This window comes from Haliotis asinina, chromosome 9, assembly GCF_037392515.1.
Source record: "Haliotis asinina isolate JCU_RB_2024 chromosome 9, JCU_Hal_asi_v2, whole genome shotgun sequence".
NCBI classification, from domain to species: Eukaryota; Metazoa; Mollusca; class Gastropoda; order Lepetellida; family Haliotidae; genus Haliotis; species Haliotis asinina.
Window position 1 is genome coordinate 13,693,370 of NC_090288.1, and position 20,264 is coordinate 13,713,633.

The following is a 20,264-nucleotide window of genomic DNA, read 5'->3' on the forward strand; positions in this document are numbered from 1 at the left end:
TACGTAGGCTATGTAGCTACTTGACTTTAGATACTTGCACTTTAAATGCTCTCTTGCCAACCCATTGGACTGCAGAGGTAGGACATGCTATTTGTTGGCTTGTATTAACTTCCATATCAGACAGTCCTGTTTTTCAACTGTCACACATTCTTTCTGCTCTGCCATATCTTGCAGCAACTTATTTGAAATAGATCATTCATTTTATACACATGCTTTTTTACCAACTTTTTCTGACTTTTATTGATTAACTTTTGTATTTCTATATATTGATGGTGATAGAAAAAGTGTGGTTAAAATCATGAAGTGTGTGTTCTCTTGCGAAGGAAGGAGAAAAAGGTGCGATGTTTTGTTCCAAATCATAATAGTGCAGATTGTTCATGTATGTTCTTGTGCATAAATGTTATGCATTTTTGTAACCTTGATGCCTATTAATTGAAGGAAATATGCTTGAAAAGTACTAGGGTTGTCAGGTCCTTTAAACTGAATATGCAGGCTTTTGCTGGTTTGCTTGGAATCCGCTTGACACAACCCTGCCTGATTAGTATTCATCCATTGTCATTCCTGAATATGTTTATGGATCCGTTACGTCTGAAACCAGAACATGTCAGAAAACACTAATAGAAAAAGTGAAGTGAAAGTGGTTGTAGCTTAAGATCTATTTAGCCCAAGAATATGTTAATCTTAGACAAAGAGTCTCCTCTACTCAGTTTGGGCAATGAATGCCTAATTGTGAAGATCCATTTTAGAATTGATCTTCAGCAACTCTTCTTGTCGTAATCGGCGACTTACTTGATGGGGTGGTCATTCTTGCTGACGGGGTTGACGCATGTCTTTATATCGAACTGTGGAGTCTGGTAGAGGCTTGATTGTTTACAGACATCATATAGCTGGAATACTACTGTGTGTGGCAGTGTTTAGCAACAAACACAAACATGTTTTGAGTGCCATACAAGTCTAGGGCAAGGTGATTCACTCAGTTTCTGAATAATTGCGTCATCATAAACTTTTCACCTTGTATAATTATGCTGTCACATTTGGAAATAACTTTGAAATTGCTGGTGTACTCCAGTACAGTGACACATGAAAAGTCACTTGCCCTGATAATTTTTCCACTGTACCAGCTGTTTTTCTTTTTCATTTTTTAAATAAACATCATAATTAACATTGGAAAGTCAACTGGACACCAGTACAGCGTGATATTCAAATTTGCTTGCCTGTCAACAAAACTCGTACAACACTGGACTGGGACATCAAACAATAGGTTATTTCCACCCCTGAATACTACTCAAAAGACATTATAGAACACTCGTTTCTTTCATAATAGTTAATCAGTTGTAGCATGACTGATTAACCATTGTGATATCAAAGAGCCAGATGTTCTTTTATTTCTTTTGAGTAGTGTAGGTGTGATGTAAACTCGCTGATAAAATAAGATCTTTTACATGTTTTGGGGGGATTGCCACTTTCCCAGACTAAGTCTTATTTCCAATTTAACAATCACTGTGCTTAACATTATCACTACATTGAGTGAGTGAGTGTAGTTTTATACTGATTTTAGAAATATTCCAGCAATGTCACAACGGGGAACATCAGAAATAGGCTTCACACACTGCACTCATAAGAGGAATCGAACCCTGGTCTTCGGCATGACAAGCAGCCACTTAAACCCTTCAGCTACTCCACTGCCCCATCACTAATATGAGGTGTCTTGGCCGTGATATTTTGATATATATGTACTTGGTGGGACAGTCACTTCAAATCTTTGCCATAAAAGGTGACTATGCTTGTCATAAGAGGCGACTAACGGGATCGGGTGGTCAGACTAGCTGACTTGGTTGACACATGTCATCGGTTCCCAATTGCGCAGATCAATGCTCATGTTGTTGATCACTGGATTGTCTGGTCCAGACTCGATTATTTACAGACCGTCGCCATATAGCTGGAATATTGCTAAGTGCGACGTAAAACTAAACTCACACACTCACTCACTCACTTCAAATCTATAGTTCTGAAGCCCACAGTTATAAGACTGAATCTGAGGGGGAAAGTCAGTAGAAAAGGAAATGCGCTACTACTCTGAATGAGACATGGTTGTGGTTTAAACTTCCAGTCCATGCATGAAAGTGGTAGCTGGAGAGGAAGTGGGATAGTTTATTAGCAGTGCAAGTATGACACCATCTTTCTATTGTAGGAGGACTTGGTCTACACAGATACTAGGTCAAATCCGTCTGAAAGTCTTATGACCATATCGTGATGATATAAATTTGATTCCCCTGTGTACAAATGGACAGTGAGGTGGTAAAAGTGTTCACTTGTCTTGCCAGTGACTCCCCAAAGTGATATGAGTGGAATGATGCCAAACTCTACAAATTTACCAATCACTATGAATTTTAGCCTCAGACTACACCAATACGATTGCACAAGAAACTCTACGAGATTTTGAAGAAAATTCATTAAAATTTGAATATATAGACAAAAACATACATTTTTGTTCATCAGATGTATTTTTGCTAAAAAGAAACAACAAAACAAAGGTAATGCTGATAATTTGGAAATATTCTTTAGGAGATGTGTGAAATTAAAGCTTTACTCTTGGTTAGTGTCATATTTATAATTACGTTTCTCAGTCTTCATTATCTGAAGTATTTAGTTGTCTACTAATTGTATGGTCAAACTAATTTTGATCCTTGTAACTATTTGCAACACTTTGGGATTGGCATCACTGCCAAAAGCAGTATAAATATACTCAACCTGTGATTGAAAGTTCAAAATTCATCGATAATGAAAGAATTTTTATATTTTAGAAAAATTTTGACCAATGCAAATTTTCAGGAAATGACAAGTCTTTATTGATGATCAACTGTACATTAGCAAACTTTCAGTACAGATACTTCTACTGTTTTCAAAAAAATGTTGACACATCTCAGTTCAGCCTTCATACTTCTAACACAGTATTTTTGTTTCTATCTGAGATGCCTCATCTGTAATTTAGAGTGAAACGACAGTTTTCTGTGTGACATAAGTTGCACTTTATCTATAAACAAAAAATACTGATTAACAAAATGCATTTTAAAAACAAAACTATGTCAAAACCGATTTTGAAGTACCATTTGATGTTTCATCCATAATTATATGCGATATTATCTTGATCTTTGATGAAGTTGATTTAATAAGAGGTTTGTACGCTTGCATCATTAGTCTGTTATCTCTTGAAAAGTTTCTTGTAATATGTTAGGAATTAAAAATTTGTTTAATGATGGTCGTAAAACTAAACTGGTATTGGAAATAGTTTTGTATGACCTTAAAGCAAGTTGGTGAAGCTACATCAGCTGCTAAGGCCAGATATAATTAAGATTATGATCATTATTATTGACATGAAGTCTTAGTATTGATATCTTAGCCTTACACCTGTTCTGATCTTAGTCAGGTGTTCGATGTGCTCAACTTAAATAATGTATCTGTCTTGACAGCCCAAAGAAAGGAAAAAAGCACAAAGTTAGGCTCAGATCTCACAGGGGAGGATCTTTTTATCAGAAGAACAAGAAACAGATCCTATAATCAAAAGGTTTATACTAGCACAGCTACCAAATCAGCCTTGACTAAAAAGAAGTCTGTACGGTTTGACTTAAACTGCACATCACAAGATCATACAAGTAATGAAGTGAATGAAATTAAGTTGGTCCAGTATATAAGAGGCTCTGGTGGTAATAAAGTTGAAAGCAGACATACGAGTAAAAGATGTAGAGAGGAAAAGTATAAAAGAGAACTTTGTGATGATAAACTTGAAACCAGAAGTGCCAGCAAAAGATTTAGAGAGGCAGAGCATAGAAGAGAATTGGGTGGTAATAAACATGAGACCAGAAGTACAGGAAAGAGATGTAGAGAGTCCCAGAAACCATGTTCCAGCTCTGTCGGAGGTGCACAAGTACACACTAGGGCCACACACAAGACGCTACTGGTAACCAGTGTTGACTTTACTGGGTCAGACCTCTTTGAGGTATACACACATCAGCGTTCTTCACAGAGAGAACTGTGTCGGGGTAACATTCCTGTCATGATACGAACCAATGCTGGAAGCAAAGGGACAAACTACTACTCAATGCTGCGTAGTAGGGACAAGAACTATAATTCTGCTGGGGAGATTAATCAGAGTGACACCAATTCTGCATCAAGAGACACTGTGGAAGCCATTGCAGTCCAAGACTGTATTGTATCAGCGGTACATGAAGACTTGATTGAGAGCTCTGACAGTGAAAAGCTGAGTTCATGGAGAACAGGATCTCCTGCTACCAAGGCAGAATGTCAGCCACTCTTGAAGAACAGTCAGACATTGCTAGCTCTTCTGGCAGATGGGCGACTACTTGGGAGGGCAAACTGTACGAGTAACACTACCTCAGGTTTTGTCACCAGCTGTGGTAAAATGTTGAAATTTGGGGGTTTTTTTGGTTAGAGTTCATTACATATTTTCTGAATTTGTTCATTGAAGGAATTTAGTTTCATTTGCAACTAACCTAGACTTGGGTTAAATTTTTGCTTCTTTGAGTAGTGGAACAGTTCTCAAGTTTTCGTACACATCATGTACTCAGGTTTGAAAATTTCCGGGAACAAGAGTCTCTACCTGGCTAATGGTGCCTAATTATTGCTGATTCCTGAAAAAGGGGAATTTCAACAAACTGACAGATTAGTCAATTTATCAAATCTTCTGAAGATTACGATCATGGTTTCATGTAGAGATTACACCAATGCCAATGCCACTTGGAACACTGTGTACAATTAATGTGGCCAGGTGCTACTAATGAATAGCTTTACTAGTAAAAATAGCAAGTTTGACAACTCCATCCTTCTCTTGCTATCTACAGCTGTAGTGAAAAGACCTTTTCTGTTATCAGTGTAATGAAGTGTACTACCAGACAAGGTGAAAAGTATAGGCCACCATTAAGCACTGTCTGTCAGACACCAAGTTACACTAATTTGAGAACTGTAATTATCCAAAGATAACATTAGGGGCCTGAATATGAAGAAAGCTTTTCTCTCTCCAGATGTTCCTGCATTATTCATGTTTCCAGTCTCTTTTGAATTAGAAGACTTTTGATGTTGTTTTCAGTTATGTTCATTATCTGTTGCCATTATGACCAGAGCCCGTTTCACAGGAAGATCTGGGCAATGTGACTTCTGTAAACCTATGTTAAAGTATGGAGTTAGAACCATTTTGGCACTAAGGTCACTTTGTGTGCTTTGAACCCGAGGCCGTTTTTCACAAAGCAGTCGTATTGCTATGACTCTCGTATCTTTTATATTGTAACATAGACTTATGACAGTCTTAGCGCTAAAATTGCTTTGTGAAACAGCACCCTGTTCCCCGAAGAAACAAGAGCAGTATGACAGTTGTAAGTCAATACGGAAGAATGTTACTTGTTATCATCTTAGCACTAAGATTGTTCAGTGCAAGTTGGCCTGGATCTTCACTGGAGATGATATTAAAGGGACTACTAGGTGTATGATAAGATTTCTGATAATAATGATGATGGTTGAGTCGGGCTTATATATTACACACAATCAAAGAATTCAGTTCAATAAAAGTTCAGACAATGTCCTGATTGACTGATCAACAAGAATAACCCACATGGATGACCTTCCTGGGATCAAGATAACTATCAGATTACCCAGTCTTGTGACTTTGATTAAGTGGTTCCTTGTGTTATCGTTCTGTTCTTTGATTGTTGCATTACTTGACTGTTTGTTAGTGTTTGGTTGGGTGAAAATATATGAAGGGTTGAAACGAAAAAAAGAAAAAAATGGAACTTTTACTTTGTTAATAAAATTGTGATCAATAAATTTCAGATTAAGATCATTCAAGACAATCACATTTATTGTTGATGTTTTTTAATCATCAGAAAAAGACAAATTTTGATGAAAATGAAGATTAAAAGTACAGGTTGATGTAACTTCAAATTTTTATTTAAAAAAGTACAAACATGTGTCTTAAGCATTTAGATATTTTGTTTAAGACCTCTACAAATATTTCTGAAAATTAATGATTGTAAATTCTGGTGAAAATTAAGTGAAGTGTAAGACAAAATTAGACTTCCTGTTTTCATGTTACATTCAAAGTATACCGAACAGCAAAAAACAAATGAAATCTCACAGAAATAAGAATTTATGTTTATGTCTTCTGTTTAAAATCGTGACAAAAAGCCAGACTTGTATTTCTTTTGCTGGTCATTATGAATTCATTAACATGCGAACGGTGAAGACAGGGAGAAGTCATATAGCACATAGATGAACTTAAAAAAAACGACAGGTAAAAACTGCATACATACATTTGATTTGATAATGGAAACAAGAGAGCTATATACATCCCTAAGATAGGAGTCTTTGCAGCTGAATTCAGGAGAGAGTACAGAGCCTAGAGACTACAGATAGTCACAGTAAGCATGGATTTACAGGATGCGAATTCCTGCATCCTTTTTCGGTGAATATTCACACATTCACAGGGAAGCAGAAAATGTGATGATCATGATACACAATACAACAGTATTAATAGCAATATTTACATGTCAGGGACCCCCCATTCAGGGACCTTGGAAAATTACAGCCTTGAGTCCAAGAGACCCTCAAATGCAGGACTCAAGGTAAATCCCTGCAAGGGAATATTCACAATCTGACAACATGCCTGACTCTGAGTTTCTTCTCCCCCAACAGCCCGGCCCAGACGAAGTCCCAGCTTTGAATCTGATGATGTGATTGCCCTTGAGCCCCTTGACCTGGTGTGGGCCAAGTGTCGCGGATATCCCTGGTACCCTGCACTGGTGAGTTCTGTCAACATTCTTCTGTAAACTAAATTCACTTACATAACGTGTCATTGTTTCCGGGGCTGTCCGCAGGGTCATGTTATGTCTGGGGCAGCCATCTGTTATGAGCTTTTATCCACCAGCTAAGGTCTTGAGTATGTTTAGTGGAATGACACAGGACACTTCCTGGGGTTATTCCAAATGATTTCCTACTCTCGTAAATTTGCTTGGAGTGAAGTCTTGAACTAGTTTGTGTGTAACATGTGATTATGTTTTCAAAAAATAGTCTGTGAGATATCTTCTTAAAACAATTAAAGCGTGGCTTTGATTGTTCTATACAATAGGACCCTGGTATCTGTTATAGATTGTGTTGTCATGTTATGTATGCTTATGCTATCAACCACTTGGTTGCCTGGACTAAATCTGATTTGATACAGTGAGACTGATCAGTTCAAATTTCACTCAGTCTGTCAACCTTGAATTCAAAATTTCTGTGAATATTCATGGTCCAGAATTACAATTATTATGTAATAGGAATATAACATTGATGTAAATTCTAAACATCAACAACCACCGAAACACATCTATAAGAATCTTTAAAACATTCCTGGCAAAATTCTATGAATATTTGTAGTGTACAATGTCCTTGTAAGGCTGCAAACAGCATGGCTTCCCCAAACACCAGCACCACCTCATTTTGTAACAAAGGTAGTCTGACCTCTAAACTAATTATTTGTATCACCTATACTCCCTTTGATCTTACTGGGCAGATTATAAACACCCTTGCTAGAATGCTAGACCAAAAGGGCCTGGTCAACACCACCTTGTCTGATTTTTACACCAGGTTCACTATTGGCTTTGAGAGCTCATACAGCAATGGCTTGTGCTTCCTCTAAGACTGTTTGTTCAAATTACTTGAGGTACTAGAATAGACAATAATCTGCATTAGATCAGATGATCTGAAGATAGCACAAGTGCCACCCAGAGGGACAATTAAAGATTTGGTGATAATCTCTCCTTTGCAATTTACAAAGTATGGTTGTTTACGTTTCCTGCTTGCACTACGTCTGGTAATGTGATCTGACATTTTTGGCATAACTTTTGTTAGTTGGTGGTTTCTTTACTTGAGTATGTGTCAGGATGGTTATAAACAAACCATGTCTTTAGTTCAGAGTTGTATGTTACACTCACAAACAAGTTCTCCATTACAAGCCCTTGGTCTACTGTTGAGTGTGTACCCTGTGACCTGGCCCAGCCCCTGTTTTCCCTATGCTGCAAAATGTAATGTATTTTGATGGCCTCTGTATTGTTAAATGATGAGCAACTTATTTTTCATTCCTGTTCCACATCTTAGGGTATTTTTGTCTCGTTTCATTTCTTGCATGTGTTTTGCAGGTATGTGTGTTAAAGTCTTTCCGGTCTACCAGACAATTTGGTTAACTAGATTCCGTTGTATGAAATATGTATGTGAACATGTACTCCTTAGCAACCACAGAACATGCTGTGTATAATTGCTGTACTCAGCTTATTGGCTGTGTGTCCAAGACAGAGAAAACTAGTTGCAGCTTCAGAGAAGAATGTACTCTTTAAAGTTGATGGATATCCATGATGAAGTACTTAGTGATTTGGTTTGTCGGGGATGATTTTGGGGCTTGGTTTTTTATTTTGAAATTGTCATCAAGTTAACTGCTGATTCTGTATTCTTGGCTGGCAGAAATAACCGTGCGCTCTGTTGTTTAAAGTTGGTGCTTTGTTGGCTAGTTTTTGCTTTCTGGTGTTAGTTCCCTTTTCAACAATGTCAAAGGGAGGTGGAGCAGCCTTGTGGATAATGCATTCACAAGTGGTGCTAAACGGCTGGGTTTGATCCTCACATAAGACTTGTCATGTAAAATTTCGAAACTTGTAAAATGATAATATCGTTAAATCTAACTGTTAATCCATTCATACTAGTTGCCGATCTTGCTGGATGGTTCAGGTTTTTAAAAATTAGGAAAAAAATCGCTGTTGAAACATGTATGTGCTCTATTTGATGTTTGAGTTATGTAGTATTAAGTTTATCTGAAAGTTAATCTTGCTGTCATATTGCCAGGAGTGGCGTACGACCATACTCAAAGACCTACTGTATGTGACAGTGAGTAAGCAGAATTTTGAGGACCTGAAAATACAGTCCGTAGAAAAGGCTTGGCTTATTTGAATATCTTTATGAAACCTTTTTATGGTGGTTAGAAAGGACATGCTATGGCATCATCTGTAGTCTGTTCATGGCATAGCTCAATCCTCTCTTTTCTTTATCAGATAATAAATCCCAAGATGCCAAAGACTGGCTACTTCCACAATGGTGTCCCCATCCCGGTCCCTCCTGAGGATGTTCTCAACCTACAGAAATGCTATGATGAAACAGTGTACCTGGTTCTCTTCTTTGACACGAAGCGCACATGGTGAGTTGACCTTGACTTCTTATTGGCAGTCATACAAGTATTGCCTGAAGGAAATACCTGAAAGAGTTTATGAGACCGGTTATTCAGTGAATCTCCAGTTTTCTTTCAAACAGGGCTGACTGGTGAATATTTTGTTGACAAACTTGAAAAGCTACAAACTGACAGCATACACTGTTTTTGATTCAGTGATGGTGTTCTATATTAAGTCATTATGAAGCAACAAGTGCAAATGCTTCTTTTATCTTTCATCAAAGATTTTCATGGCCGTATCAACAATTTTTGCTCACATTTCTAGGCTTAATTGCATACCCAGCATAGGTTACATTTTCAAGATTTTAGTCGCATTTTTTAATGCTTCAAGTTTGAAGTACAGGAAGATCACCTCATCTTTATATCTTGATTTAATGAGCTAGAAACTGTTTTGGATTTTAAAGTGTTATATGTACTGACAACTGACAACATAAAACTCAAAACACTCATGAAAGCACCACTTTCATAACACCAAACATCTTTTAGTTTATCTTCTATGGCTTCTATGCCATAGAAGGTCAGCTCCACATGCAAGATATTTACAAATCATTGTGCATTCTGAGCTCCCTGGGAAGTAGGCATACACACCAAAGGATTCCTGCTGTCAAGAAGAGAGTTGTGCCAATCACTTCCTTGTGGGTAACACTTCAGGAACGGTGAATTAAAGGATTTGAAAAGATGGCACCTGTTCAGAATAAAGCCTTGGTGTCATGAGCTGTCATCAGTTTCTTTTGTATTACTCTGCATGAATGTATGGAATGTGTCTTAGCTGTTTTGGAAAAAAAATGAGAGAGCGCAGGACTGCTACTGGACAAGTTTCAGGCAACGCATACTTGCTTAGGGTAGATTAAGTATGTGGATGGAGATCTTGAGTGACATTTGGTGTAGGTTCTAACACTTTTTTCAAGTGACTAAAACGTTACTCTCAGTTCAGTAAAAGGTTTATCCATACATTGTTATCCTTCCCTCCTGATCCAACTTCAAAATGTCTTAAAAAAACCACTTAATTTGTGTAGTTTCGGTTGATGATAGAGAAATATGAATTAGTGATTTCCCTAAGAGTATGTTGTGGTGCCCATTTTCAGTGTTGCCTTTGCCAGCATTGCTGGAATATTGTTAAACTTTGACTGAAACAATACTCACTTGCACTTTCCTTTCCAGGCAATGGCTGACCCGTGGTAAGCTTGAGCCATTGGGAGTTGACTCCAACCTGGACAAAGCTAAGCTGACGGAGAACAAGAAGCCAAATGTTAGAAAAGCTGTCCAGAAAGCATATGAAAAGGCAATTGTTCATCGCTGCAGTGTCAGCGGGGAACCCAACCCCTTGTCAGGGGATTCAAGCTCTGAGGATTAGTAGGCCAACGAGGATGTAGACGAACAAGTTGACATAATGTGTACACTTTTTATGCCAGTCATAATGAATGAAAGAGACAGAGAGAGAGGGTTGTTGAGACGGCGTGAGGAGAGAGAGAGTGTGATATTTAGTTACGAAGACAGTATCTGGTGGTTTTATACAGTGGACTTGGCTTCTTCACTGCCATTAAAAGAAGCATTTTCCACATCAAAGACTTTGCTGGTGGTAATATTGACAACCGTTTTTTTTGTACAGTAAGAGCAATTCATCTCAGCATCTGTTTATCTCTTCATCAGGGCTCGTCATTGTCGTATTGTTGTCGTTTACAGTGCTTTTTCATCTCTATTCAGATTTTATCCATTTGTTCATCAGTTTACCATTGCCTTATCACAATATCAAATACCATTGATCTGTTAGTGAACTACTTGTGTTTTATCAAATGTCTTCTGTGTTTTATGCTTGGCATTGACTTGTTATCAACTCATAGACTGATCAGGATGATCGTTCACCTGGTCCATTCATTCAGTGCATGCACTGTACCGATAAACTTTATTGTAGATCTTTTCATTTACAAATCTGTACAAGTTGTTTGCTGTTATCATAGCAGTGTTTATATGGCCCATGAAAGGTTGCTGTTCCTTTTATTATTTAAAGGATTAAAATATGAGAATAAGATCATTAACAATCGTACTGTTTTAACTGGTTTTTTTCCTTGTGAAGCTGTGAGAGCGACTGACTCTACATTACACCAATTTTGGCAATATTAAGCACTGTCAGTATGGGGGCACACCAGAAATGGGCCTCACACACAATTGTACCCATGTGGAATCAAACTCGGGTCAAACGCTTCAACCACTAGCCTACCCCACTGCCCAGTTCCAGCTGTAATCATAAACAAAAGCCATTGGAGATAAACTAAGAGATGTTTGGTGTTATGAAAGTGGTGCTTTCACGAGTGTTTTGAACAGACCACTCAACTGCACAGGATTTCAGTTGTAATCTACAGTCACAATCAGCAATATTCCGGCTATATGTAACAGTCTGGACCAGACAAACTCGAGGGAAGGATTGTCAACATTATAGGTTATGATGACAGGCTGTCGAGAGCGTCAGTGGTCTTCCCACCTCATCCATTTTGCCATTTTCTGGGACAAGCAGAGGCTGCTTGGCAACCATGGATTCAGGCAGTTATCTTTCCTTTCCAGGGATACACTAAGTTATGGTATCAAAATGAACAGACAATAGTCATAGTATTGTTGTCGTTTAGTGACAGGAGACCCTGGCAGTGTCAGGGGTATTTGTTGTGGTTTGGGGACAAAAGTTTCTCCACGCGCGCATACACTGGTCGAATTGTTCCTGCAGCTTGCAATATAATCGTCACACAACGAAGGCTCAAAGGTTTAAGATTTTAAAAGCTAAGTGACGACTGGTCAGCAAGTTTCTCATCTGAAGTTTAAAGGATCAGTCACACGGGTCTATAAATCCCTCGCTGACTGCCGCAAGGAAACCGGTTTGTGTCTAGTCCAGAACTTGATGAATGTGGGACACAGACGAGCAGTTTCAAAGTAGCCTGAAGTTAGCAGCGGGTTCGTGTTTCGTTATTCTAATAACGAACCTCGTGTAATAACACATTGCGTGATCCATTCACAGGTGTACCAAATGAGCATGAGGTATGAGGCATAAGGTATCGGTGTAAATGACAGCACTATAGATACTCCACGTGGAGTGTCTGAATAACGACCCGCTGCTAGAATGTTATTCGCTATTCGAAAGACGAATAGCAAAACACGACTTGCAGTGTATGCGATAGCACTACTGAAGAGATTCCACGTACAGCGTCTGAATAACGAACCCGCTGCTAGCACGTTATTCGTTATTCGAAAACCGAAAAACGAAACACGAATCTGCTGCTAACTTCTGGCTGCTCAGTTTCAATGCCCTCCAAAGACAACCTGTTTTGACTCGAGTGTGGACAAGATAAATCGGTGTTTAGTCCGTTCTGCGCACTGTCCCACGCATTCTGCTCAATCAGCGAAGTCATCATGTCAGATTATTGAATCCGTGCAGACATCTTCGGTCAGCTCCCCACAAGGAAACGATTTTTGGCATCATTTTCGTCCCAGAATCCAATGGGGTTTCAGCCGGATGTATGCACGTCATGTGCTAGTGAGGCCATAAAACCAGTTGTTTTCCGGCATATATATAAAGTAATAACAGCCTGGCACGCTTATACAAACTGTTATTAGCCCCATGAACAAAATAGCTGTTTGCTTTAGTACTTTTACATCCAGTCACTCCTAGTGCAAATGTTAAGGTACTTGTGTTCTATATACTGCGACCACACACGTGAATAATAATTGGATTCATATCGCAAACACCCCGAATTGAAATCTCTTAATAACGGACCATTTGATGTTCGTACATATTGTTTACAAAGTACAAGAAAACCATTTTGCTTTAAGTTATTAGAAATAAAATCGTTTGCTTGAACTCCAGGAAACAGATGCGAGAAAACCTTTCTCACATCCACAAGAAGCCCCCGCTAACATAAGAGTCGATTGTACAATTATTGCTGTATCATGAGAATGTGTTTAACAGTATTTCAGTAAGAATGTTGTTAGTAAAAAACGAGTCTTGACCATAAAATCTAGTGATTGTCACCATGCAAGAATATCTTGTAAAACTAATACATGTAGTTCAGTTCCTATAATGTAATACAGTTAATTTGGAAAATGTATTTTACACAAATCTAAATCGTCACCACCTAGAATGTGAAATTGTTCCTAATCCGGATTACCCCTGGGTCGGTGTGTTCTTAGACCAATGTGTTCGCCCTATGATACGAGCTGAATGTTTGGGCACTGGAAGCCGCAACAACGATGTCATCTGCATGACTCCTCAGAACCTCTGTACAATCATGCACGATCAACTGCCTATCTAACACAGTTTGAACACCTGTTAGGATCGTATGAATGTCGCTTCATCACAAACCGGATTAACCCAAGGTACCCAAACACCTCTGGCCCAGTCCAGAGCACGTTTTGCTCGGAACTAGGTCTGTTTGACCTATTTGCTGCATGTTAGTTTAGTCCAATTTGCCATTTGGATAGTAAATTGCTAAATACAGTATTTGTGAGAGCTTGATTGTCAGTTACCATTACTACACCCGAGTGTAATTGGATCATGTCGAGGGGCCATCTCAAGAGTACCATACCTCGTAAATTAGTCTGTGTTATCTCTAGTGTGTTCTTCCTATATGCGAGGGATCCTATATGAAAAAACTAGCCCTTCCTGAAAATTGGCTTCTCATGCTTAGAATTACTAAGACTAAATTATACTCACCAAAATATATGACCATAGTATCACAACGAATAAGGTCACGTTTCTTGTTGGTTACTCTTTCAGAGAATTCGTAATTTCACTCAAGCACACAACGCGCCCACGCACGCACGCGCGCGCGCACGCACACACACACATACAAACAAACACACACACACACACACACACACACATACGCTCTCTGTATCTCTTGAAGCATGTATGGAATGACATTACGGGAAAAGTGTTTGAACAGGGTAGCTGGTAGCTTTTATCTTGGGGATCTGTCACTGGGGAATCCCTAATATAGTTTAAAGACGTGTTCTTATATAGTGCACGTATTACAAAAAATCGTTGTAGCCTCCTTAATATGCTTGTGGTTGTTTAGCTTGACCGATTTCGTTTCTTCTTGCCTAGCCGCTAAAACGTTCAGTCACTGGTTGTCACGACAAAACCTTACACCCCGTAGCTGAGAATCGAACCGAACCCTTTGATGCAACGAGCGAACACTTTAATCTCTGGGCTAACAACCTGAATGAAAATTTCAGGGTCTGTACGTTTGCCGAGTTCACGTCTCCATCAAAAGGAAATTGACTCAGCCAGTCACGCACCTACGAACCCGATTCCTACAATTAGTTACAACCACTGCTCAAAATAGCCTGGGTTTTCAGCGTAATAATTATTTCCGTGTCCGTGCACCCACTTGAGGCTAGGGCAGCGAAAGTTTCTGATTCAGCAAAACAGCCACCAACTGTAGGAACAGCTTCTGGATTATAATGGCTCTATTTCAGAAAGCAATCTTAGCTCTTAGGACTGCCGTAACTCTATGTTATAGCTTTGGCTTTACGACGCGACAAGCGCTACGATCGTTTTGTGAAACGGTGCAGGCCCATTGCAAGGCAAATGGGTCGTCACCACAGCGTCATCACCCGTCATCAAACATAATGAAACCGATGATGTCAATGACAGTCACAGATCTCTCTATGATAGTTACCATTGAGTATCCAAAGTCGCAGATCACAAAATAGTGGGTGACGCTTAACTTTTGTGCATGTGTATGTATGTAATGACGAACTACTGTTACAATAAACTAAAATAAGTTGTCCCTTTGAGTTCTTTAAAACTGTTTTTACCGTATATTGTTCATAGGCTATGAATGGTGTACAACTATGAACGCCTTGTGAAGTGAGTCCCATCATTTACGGTTGATGGGGAAACGTCAAGTACCTCCTAATCCTTGGGACCATAAAGGCATTCATCACACACAAGCACCTGAGCTTTTGATTCCCAAACAGAGCAACGACCCAGGCGACCTTTTTTCACAGGCGTTTTGTTTCTCTAACCTTACATACCAACCCAGCCACAAAAGTTTCAAGAAACAACGCAGGTGCGTCGAGCTTTTTTTAAGGTCACGTCTTTTCAAAAGTCACATCCTCTAAGTAATTGAGAGTTACGACTAAGCGCAGTTGTGTTAGCTGTAATTATTTCCTCGATTTGTCAACACGACAGTCGGTGAAGTAACGCTGGGAAGAGTTGAAGCACGTCTTGCTCTGAGAGGTATGTTAAGTCGAATGGTCGACTCCGGTGCAGTATGTAGGCACGTTGCAACTGAAACAAGGCATACATTCTGATTTGTGGTGTTGGTGGCTGAAAGTTACATTGAGCTGAAGATTCAAAGCTGGTAATGAAAGCTGGAAAATATTAAAGGGACGCTTGAATTTTCCCTTGTTTCTTTACTTGTTTCTCTCAGTATACGTACGCCCCACTCTGAACTATTACAATTATGTGATTATCTATAATAGAGTTTGAATCCGACAAGCGGTTGTTGATATTAGGATACACAATCGACCAATTGCAAATTAATGTTTTGCGCCGCTTTTAGCATTATAACAGAGATATCACAGAGAGGACACCAGAAATGGACTTCCCAAATTGTACCCATTTCGGGAACTCGGGTCTTCAGCGTTACGAAAGAACACTGTAACCACTAGATTACCTATTCGTACCGAGCACATGTTGATTTATGAATTGACTGATGTCCACACTGTGTGTACAGTATTGCTCCAGTCATGTGTCGACGGGGAACCTAAGAAATGGTTGTCAGAAATTCCTGCAGGAAGGAACAGAGGCTCGTCTCTTGTTTGCATTGTGATAGTATTGGTGGAATTGTAGTATTCATGCGGGCGGTACGGAATTGGCAGTCTAGACGTCGAATGGACTGCGCTTCGGTGACTTACGTCCCTCAGACATACAGAAACCTATAAATCTGGGTTCAAATCCCGGTTAACCTTGATATTGTCTGTAGATTTGTCAGCTATCCCCTCGACTTCGTTTGTCCACACCGGTGGCAAAAGTCAAAGTTCTAGGATGAAAACAGACCATGTGCTAATCAACCAGATAAAAAGGTCCCTCCAAACAGGGGGCAACATGGCGCAACAAAAAGGCCGCATCGTAATAGATCTCATATGTATTCAAAACTCTCACGTGACAAGAAGTGCTTTTAAGCTCCATACACGACACCATGTCTGCTTGCACTGCTGACGTAGGTCTTTCCTGTGGGATTCTGGAGACAAATATATTTTATGTAATTATTAGGAACTACATGATAAACGAGACGGTTCACTCAGCGTTGTATTCATACGCGTTTTCTAACATCACATCATGGAGTGAAGATATGCCTAAACAGCAGGGAAATTAAGAAAGATAGAATCAGTTTTCTGAATTATCAACGTCGTGTGGTTCCGTATTGTAATCTAGGTCTGTGGTCTCGTTTAAGGCTTTTATTACTAATATGAGCTCTTACATAATCATGTTACGAAAATACAGCTGACAATGTTACATGAAGTTCTTATGTTGATGGGCATTTGAGGTTGTCCATTTGCCCAGAGAGATAAGATAGTTTTGTGAAAGGAGGCCCAGCTTGTTAAATACTTAAGTCTTGACTTGACTGACGAGGGTACTGAGGCATTTAGCATCTCATGGAGTGTTGAGGTCAGTTACTATTGACTATTGTGCATATCTGTCTGGCTTCGGACATATAATTTACAATTCCTAACATATGCCAGGTGGTTTATAACTTAACATGTCATTTCGTGCTATAGTGAATTCGTCTTCTTGTCATGTCTCCTGTGGGGATCCCAGATCTCATTGTCTCCCGAGTCTCCTAGCTATATATAGTCTTAAGAACCTACTAAACTGTGGATTGGATGGTTCGAACATCTGATCTGTCAGTGTCCTGGGGATACATGTGACAAACTACTGGTTTGTCTCGATGAAACCTTTCTGGACATGTGTCAGCCAGGTCAGCGAGCCTGACAACCTGATCCCGTTAGTCGCCTCTTATGACAAGCATGGGTTAATGAAGATCATTTGTAACCCGTATCTTCACGGGTTATCATGGCATGCCAGCTTACTGCGGTAAAACCCAGAAGTGGTGAATATAAAGACCTTAACCACTTTCGCTATAAAAGTATTTCGTTCAACACATTTCGTCTAAAATATAAAGTGGCCTGGACAAAAAGGACCAAAATAGTTTGTTCGTTACATCCGTTAGTTCGTTACATCCGTTTGTTCCTGACATCCTTCAGTTCGTTATATCCCTTAGTTTCTTACATCTGTTAGCTCGTTACATCTGTCAGTTAGTTACATCTGTGAATTCGTTAGTTATATCCGTTAGTTCGTTATATCTGTTAGTTCGTTATATCCGTTAGCTTGTTACATCCGTTAATTTGTTATATCCACTAGTGTATTCTTTATACGCATAGTACCTATGACTCTATAGTTTGCAAATCATTGACTCACATACAGCACGTATGTGACCTAAACAAAACAAAACAAAAACGACAGTTCGTTTTATCGTTATTTATTTATGAACCTAGTTCACTCTAAAGTTTAAAACGTACCCGTAACTATATCGTTCAAACGTTATCGCCTAACGTCGATCAAATGGAGCGGGCAAAAAAAACGCACACAGTTCCTTATATCCGTCAGTTCGTTTTACGTTTAGGTTACTGTACGGTAAACTATTCATTGCTTTCTCATAACCCTGTTGTCAAAAACTGACGCGGAACGGAGCATATATTTACAGTTTAACACTAAGCTAAAACCAACCCTCTTCCATTCTTTAACAAACCAGCGACTACAAGAAGCAAGTCTGTGCCATGTGTTTGGATATCCTCACGTAACGGTGGGGTCAGCATGTCGTGCACCCTGAAATACCCAGTCTCTATTTGCCTGAATATAATTATATACGCTACCCGTATCAAAGCTATCAATTATTATTATCCCTAGACAAACGTGGAAAGTATTCTTGGGCTTCGGGTGTGCGAAATGTGTTATTTTCAAGTGGGTTTTCTTATGTTTGGTTTAAGCAAGATGTTGGTGATATAAAAATGTTTCTGTCAGCATTTAAACAACGAATAAAAGATATATACATTCAGAATTGGCACGCATCAGTAAATTCATCGAGTTTTCTAAGTCACTATTCACAATGTAAATCGATGTTTGGACCTGAAAAATATATTAGGGTCCTTAATGATAAGTCCCTTTTAAGAAATTTTTGTAAATTTAGAATCTCTCTACATGCCTTAAAAATACAACGTTATAGAAAAGATAAAAATACACTAGAAGATTTATCATGTTCTTATTGTTCTTCTGGTAAAACTGAAGACGAACGTCACCTACTATTAGATTGTGAGGCATTCTCTGCCGGCCGAAGGAAGTATTTAAAATGCTTTAATGATTCCCCACAAACGATATATAAAATACTTAAATCTAAAAACGATGACACTATTAAATCAGCTGCCAGTTTTATTAAACATTTAATGTCCATCCTTAAATTACATGTAAAACCATAATTTCGTGTCACGTGACCAATATTTGTTAAAAAGAAAAATTAACTGTACTATGGGCCACTGGGCCTTCACTACTGAATAAAACCTGTCTGTCTGTCTGTCTGTCTGTCTGAATATAATTATCTATAGAAAAGCTGAACATAGAAATCCTACCAGATACAGGTGGAACATTGTGACGTCATTAAACTGTTCCGGTGTAGAACAGAACAGCTGTGGATTCCGCTCTCCAGACACGCTCCTTACAACCACGGTATTAAATTACACCCCATTGTTACTATCGTATATCACGCTAGCTTCAATGGTCTTCGTCTGGCAGTGGCGGAGGCATTTTTCGGGATCCAAAGCCAGGCTGATAGTGATAAGATAGTCTGTTGTCTAGACACGTGCTACCATCCGTAGACATACGATGACGTCACAAAATCGTCTACTGTTTGACAGGCGTAAGTGCATGGGTCGATCCACTTGGTATATTTCGCCGATCGTTTTATATATCGCACCGCAATGGATTAGTGATATTTCATGCATGTACGCCATGACACACCTGATCCCTTCGCATATAGTAGCTGTAAAATGTCGAACATTTTGAAAAAAAATAATAACTCAATTATTGTTTTTCAAAAATGAGGTATATGCTTTGACCTATCATTATGATAATGATAATCGTCGCATGGCTTTTTGGTCACGTAAGACTCATTTGCATAAGTGGTTTTGGATATTTGCCAGCCCTGTCCGAGATCTTGGTGGACTCATACAAGCCGACTGGAGTAGGATCGTGTTGGGAAAGGTCGTTACACAGTAGTTAGCCCAGTCCATCTGTATCGCCGTTACGTAAACACACGTGCAGTACCGGAAGTGTTGGTGGCGTGAGCGAGGCCGGATCCCAGTTTGGTATGTGCGCCAGGCTTGTTTCCTCATCCACAATGCAGATACTGGAATCTGGGACATTTGAAACATTTCAGATACGTGATGGCCTCAGCATGAGCTTTCACACCTTGAGAATGAACCGCTTTTAACAGTTCTTAAGTCAATACTCCACTCGTGCTTAAATAACAATTATATGTCATGCTTCATGACAACTAACAACGTGAAGATTGTGACCGTCGTCATGTTCCCAGCCACTGTACTTTGAATTGGGTTTCAAGAACTTTCTGCATTGCACCTGTCACTTTGTATATAATGGAGGCACTACGTGTAATTGTCGTGGCGTTGTTAAACGTTTAATGCCATTTGTTGAAGATAAATGTTTATATTAACTAAAGGACCGACCATATGATGTTCGGGGGCAGAGGTTAGAAATATCCTTTGTTCAGTGAAATAGTGGATAAGAATAGAGTTGCAATAGGTTTACACACTGAAATCGTTCTGTATGTATGTAATGTTATAGGTTCCAGCAAAAACCTCAGTTTCGTTCCTTCACAAAATTCCAGAAATGAGAGTGGTGTGTCCTTATGTATATGTTTTCCGGATTTATCTCTACTCG

General features: G+C 39.1%; 2 protein-coding genes across 5 annotated transcripts in view; both read left to right on the forward strand.

Moving 5' to 3' along the window:
• The window catches only part of LOC137297108 (peregrin-like), a 38,509-nt gene extending 27,214 nt beyond the window's left edge, over nt 1-11,295 (forward strand). For all 4 annotated transcript variants that reach the window (XM_067829093.1, XM_067829094.1, XM_067829096.1 and 1 more), the window contains 3 exons: nt 6,703-6,809; nt 9,087-9,229; nt 10,421-11,295. In XM_067829093.1, the coding sequence (XP_067685194.1) occupies nt 6,703-6,809; nt 9,087-9,229; nt 10,421-10,613 (443 nt within the window). In that variant the 3' untranslated portion in view covers nt 10,614-11,295. The remainder of the gene's footprint in view (nt 1-6,702; nt 6,810-9,086; nt 9,230-10,420) is intronic.
• Nucleotides 2,973-4,450, forward strand: LOC137296406 (uncharacterized). The gene is made up of 2 exons (XM_067828204.1): nt 2,973-2,983; nt 3,424-4,450. Exons 1-2 carry the CDS (start codon nt 2,973-2,975, stop codon nt 4,448-4,450), a joined length of 1,038 nt encoding a protein of 345 aa, XP_067684305.1.
• Nucleotides 11,296-20,264: the final 8,969 nt, after the last annotated feature.